Here is a 5,442-nt window from a genome sequence, read left to right on the forward strand (position 1 = left end):
GTTTTCGTGCGGGTGACACGTAAAAGCACCCACTACACTCTCTGAGTGGTTGGCGTTAGGAAGGGCATCGAGCTGTAGAAACTCTGCCAAATCAGACTGGAGCCTGGTGTTGCCATCCGGTTTCACCAGTCCTCAGTCAAATCGTCCAACCCATGCTAGCATGGAAAGCGGACGTTAAACGATAATGATGACTATTACTATAATTATTATCATTAAGCTGGTGAGCTGGCAGAATCATTAGCACACCAGGCAAAATGCTTGGCAGCATTTCATCAATCTTTATGTTCTGAGTTCAAGTTCTACCATGGTTGACTTTTCCTTTCTTCCTTTCAGGGTCAATAAAATAAGTACCAGTCAAATACTGGGGTCAATGTAATCGACTTACCCCTCCACCTCAAATTTCTGGCATTGTGACAAAATTTGAAATCATTGTTATTACTATCATTGAGGTTGTTGGATGGCAGATTCGTTTGTGTTTCAGGTAAAATGTTAAGTGACATTTCTTTCAGTTCTTTATGTTCTGAACTAAGATCCTTTTGAAAGGATAATGTATCCTCATTTAACATCTGTTGTCCATGGGTTGGACATTTGACTAAAATTTCAAGGCAGTGCCCCAGCATGGTTGCAGTCTAATGACTGAAATGAGTAAAAGAAAAAAGATAGAGTAAAGACAGATGAAAAGCTGCTATGCATTTTGCCCCACATGCTAATAATTCTGCCAGCTCACTGCCTTAAGAAATACAAATAATCTAAACTAGAAGAGTTCAATAAGATTGTCACTTACCTTGTTGTACAAGACATCTAACCAATAGTCTGCTACTTTAGAGACGGCACTGTAACATTCATCTAAAGTGCTACCTTTCAAAAATGCTTCAAAGACGGATGACTGGAAGATCTTTATCAATTGCAGCTCGCCTCGCCGTTTTATTTCGAAACCCTAAAACAAATACAAAATTTTCTTGCACTTCAATGGAATATCTTAGAAAAATGAATAAATGTAGAGGAAGTCTCATTCTTTGATAAGTGGAGGGGTGGATGGTGGTCCTTTATATGGTTACTTGACCTGTTAGAAATAGCAGTCAAATCAACCATAAAATTGCACTTTTCTGCTCATCTTCAAAAAAGGAAAAGAAACCTTGGATTATGAAGGTAAAGATATATCTCAAACTAAGGTGGGATGGTTATTGTCGGAATGCTTTTGATCATAGGTTTGCTCCATCAGCATTGACATTGGGCCAAAATACATGATTTCTTATTGTTTTCCTAGTTAATGTAGTTTAACCCCAAGTCAACTCTGACTGAGTAGATACCTGATGATCCAGTTTTGATTATCACTGCACTCAACAATACAACACTTCCACTGAACTCAACTGCACTATCACTGCATTCAACACAACAGACAACTCCACTCTCATGACACTCAACACAACCAACCTATTTAATAGATATCTCTGTCCTTTCCCTTTCTTCACTTAGCCATTGACTCATTCAGTCACGCTTCTTTCAGGCTCTACTTCCAACAGACAGTTTGTTTCTTCACCTTTCGTGCTATCTTTCCATCTCTGCTTTCTGTTTCCAGTCCTTTAAAACATTTATCTTGTGTTACTCACACATGTCTTGTCCTATCCTTGTTTCAGAGCCATATGGCCCTTATTTTGTTTGCATATTGTATATTTTATTTCGTTTATATATTTATATATGTACACTACCTACGTTGCTTGTTTTTATTACTGTCCTCAACATTTACTCACTATTAAGAGCAGTTTTTCATTGAGGATGCCACCAAAAATGAACAATATCATTGTTAAAGGCATGAAACTGTAAGGATTTTTTGGACGATAATTAACAAGGAACGAACATGTTCCATATCTAATGTATTTTCTGTTCATTCCTGTGTTGTGTTTGTTTAGTTTTTTAAACTTATTATCAAAGTTCCAGACCTGACTAAAATATGGCATATACAAACTGTTTACATGTATCTGGTATCAAGTAAAGTTGTATCACAGGTCAACCAGAGTTACTTAACAACAAACAACTTAACTAGAGTTTCCACTCAACTTCAATTCTTAATGAAACAAAATATGAATAAACCACATTCTTACCTTCAGTTCTGCAAGAGAACCATCAAAATTAAAGACAGCGTATCGTTTCTTCAGTTTTTTGCCTTCTTCTTTGGAAGCTGGAAGAATCATTGCTAAGTAAGGCCCATCAACTTCAAAGAATATTGAATTTTCACTGCGGACTTCATATTTCAGAGCATCTGGGTCAACTAATTCTTGATATTGGTGATTAGTAAATTCATTCTAAAAGTGACAGAAAAACAACAATTCACCAAAAATTTTATTTTGTCAAATTTTTTCACAATAATGTCTGTCATGGATAAATTAATTTCATAAACATTGATATGCCTTTTTTCGTTGACATTAAGCAAATAAATAACCTCATCATACCCATAATACTGGGCTGTTTGATCTGCTGTTGTGTACTGGCTGTGTGGTTAAGAAGTTTATTTTCACAACCATGTAGTTTCTGATTTAGTCCCATTATGCAGCATCTTGGGCAAGAATTTTCAACCATCACCCTGCTTGAAAACTCCACTCTCATTGTGAACAAATTTGGTAGACAGAAACTGTATTAAGTCTGTCATATATACAAATATATGTAGGCACAGGTGTGGCTGTGTGGTAAGAAGTTTGCTTCTCAACCACATGGCTCTGGGTTCAGTCCCACTGCATGGTACCCTGGACAAGTGTCTTCTATAGCCTCATGCTGACCAAAACTTTGAGTGAATTTGGTAGAGGGAAATTGAAAAAAGACCATTGAGTGTGTAGTAGCTTAGCGATTCAGCATAAGAGAATAGAATAAGTACCATGCTTTAAAAAATAAGTACTGGGGTCAATCCACTTGACTAAAATTCTTCAAAGCAGTGATCCAGCATGGCTACAGTCAATGACTGGAACAAATAAAAGATAATAGATGTGTGTGTGTGTGTGTAAATATGTATTGTGTATCTGCAAATGCATGTGAATGTTGATACTCTACTTGTCACCATTTGAACAAAGTGATGCTGACATTCCTCACTGACATTATAACTGATAGTTCTGCACTCTTGAAGACCTATAAAAATCTTTTACTTGAAAACCAGTTGAAGGTTAGTGACAGGAAGAGCATCTGGCTATAAAATTTTGCTTCAAAACCAATTTCAATCCAGATCAAGCCATGCTAGCATGGAAAAACAGATGTTAAACAAATGAATGAACTAAATTAAACAACTTCAATGCATCTAACAATCATTGAATCCTGGGTAGTTTGATCTGTGGTTATGTAATGCAAGCAGCTGTGAAATTACAAATACTAACAGTCGTTATAATAAATCCATGTTTATATTATATTACAACAATTATAATCATCATAATCATAAACCCCTGTCCCACAAATGTCTTGTTTCCTCTTTATGCTTTTCCCCACTATTACAATAGGCACTGTTCCTCAGAAGTGACTGGTTTACATGTTTCCTTCACACAAGTGCTTTCAACCCACATATCTCTTCTCTCCTCTCACCACTATATTTAATACCAGAAAACTAGCACTTGTTCTATGAGATACCCAACCCTCAGAGTAAGCAACTCATGCAGAGATTTACATTTATGTGACAAACATTGGGTGGTAGATCTAACCCTTGCATGGTTTAACACCACCGCCTATATCTTGGTGGGTCATGAAGCAGACTCTACTGTTACAAGAATCCAAATCATGTTTTTGGTTTGAAGATAACTCAGACCAACACCTGCTTCTTAATTTACCTTTTCTTGGCATCATAGTGATACTGTTCGTTAGAGGGCACAGGTGGCAAGGAGTCATTCATAGAAACCTCTTACTAGATACAAAAATTTTCTGCCTTATTTGCTAGTAGGTCTACCTGTGGTCAGTGGATTACTTAACCAGGTTACTTACAGGAACCATAATAATGGTTAGTGACAATCTGTGTTGTGACATAGTCCTTCCTTTCTCCAAGACTGAAGGTCCAGCAAATGTGAATGCTACTCTTCTTTCTTTAACTGAGGGCTTCTGTATATCTTGGGAGAACATCAATCCAAACCTGTAAAGCTTTGCTTGAAAGCACACTTACTCTTATATTCTTTCAATGAGAATTACTAGACAGACAAATCACTGGATTAGTAAGATTAGGAGGAACAAGAGGAGACGGTTTTACAGATCAATGACGATGGGGAAGTATTTTCTTTTTTTAACTTGTTTCAGTCATTAGACTGCAGCCATGCTGGGGCACTGCTTTAAAGAATTTTTAGTTGAATAAATCTTTCCCAATACTTATTGTTTTAAGCCTGATACTTATTTTATCAGTCTCTTATGCCAAACTAATGAGAATATAAACACACCAACACCAGTTGTCAAGCAGTAAGGGAGGAAGGAAATAAACACACACACACACACAATAGGCTTCTCTTTCACTTTCTGTCCACTAAATCAATTCACTAGTCTTTGGTTGACCTGAGGCTGTAGTAGAAAACACTTGTCTAAGATGCCACGCAGTGGGACTGAATTCGGGACCACTTGGTTGGAAAGCCAACTTCTTACTACGTAGTCACATCTGCACCTGAACAAAGTTATTGAATTGCAGTCCATATGCTAGCATGGAAGGCAGATGTTAAGCGATGATGATGATGATGACTATATTTATAAATGGCATAAAAACCATTTGCTGTTATGCCATGGTGATGCATATATAAAATTAAATTCAATAACACATTCAAGACCAAACATACCCAATGTATGTGTTTTGCTTCTTTGCCAGTTCACTGCACATAGCATTTGGGGAATGACTCCTTCATTACACTGACTGTTAAAACACCTGAAAGTCATAGACAGGTGAGATGATTTACTTCTGATCCCATTCAGAAGTGATGGATACCGATATTTCACCATTTCTGTAGCTTATCAACATCACATACCTGAATCGAATAAAGATAATCAAGCAATGTCCCAAGGAGAGAGAAGAGAGTAGAAGTTTAGCTGCCAAAAAAGGAGCAATTTGTTGCTACCCTGACAAAGATATACGAAAATATTGTCTCACCTGCACCATTACATTAAGCATGGCTCCTGGGTAAGAAATTGTCAATTTTGCTTTCTTTGGATGGGTTGTTTTGACAACGTAATTTTCTGGAAATGTTGCTGGCAATACACACCATATACCATCTGTGTCCAGTTCCAGAGGCCGTCTTAACAAGGAATGGAAGAAAGAGAAGTAGATAACAGATGGAGGTATAATATATTAATGGTTTACAGAACAGGTAGAAAGATATATCTTTTCAACATGTAAATACTGAGCAGTATATATATAAAGGATAAAATCCTTTTAAGAGTAGAAAAATTTGCCAGCAACCAACCATGAGGATCAAACTCCCACCCCTCCAATATCCGGTT

The 5,442-nt window shown here is 36.9% G+C and overlaps 1 protein-coding gene across 1 annotated transcript in view; it reads right to left on the bottom strand.

The window, feature by feature from the left end:
- The window catches only part of LOC106884300 (DNA polymerase epsilon catalytic subunit A-like), a 124,998-nt gene that overhangs the window by 61,028 nt on the left and 58,528 nt on the right, over positions 1-5,442 (bottom strand). The window contains exons 20-23 of the mRNA XM_052968400.1: positions 5,093-5,237; positions 2,103-2,303; positions 756-937; positions 68-96 (exon numbers count right to left, since the gene is read on the bottom strand). Of these exons, the coding sequence (XP_052824360.1) occupies positions 68-96; positions 756-937; positions 2,103-2,303; positions 5,093-5,237 (557 nt within the window). The remainder of the gene's footprint in view (positions 1-67; positions 97-755; positions 938-2,102; positions 2,304-5,092; positions 5,238-5,442) is intronic.

This window comes from Octopus bimaculoides, chromosome 5 (assembly GCF_001194135.2).
Source record: "Octopus bimaculoides isolate UCB-OBI-ISO-001 chromosome 5, ASM119413v2, whole genome shotgun sequence".
Classification (NCBI taxonomy): Eukaryota; Metazoa; Mollusca; class Cephalopoda; order Octopoda; family Octopodidae; genus Octopus; species Octopus bimaculoides.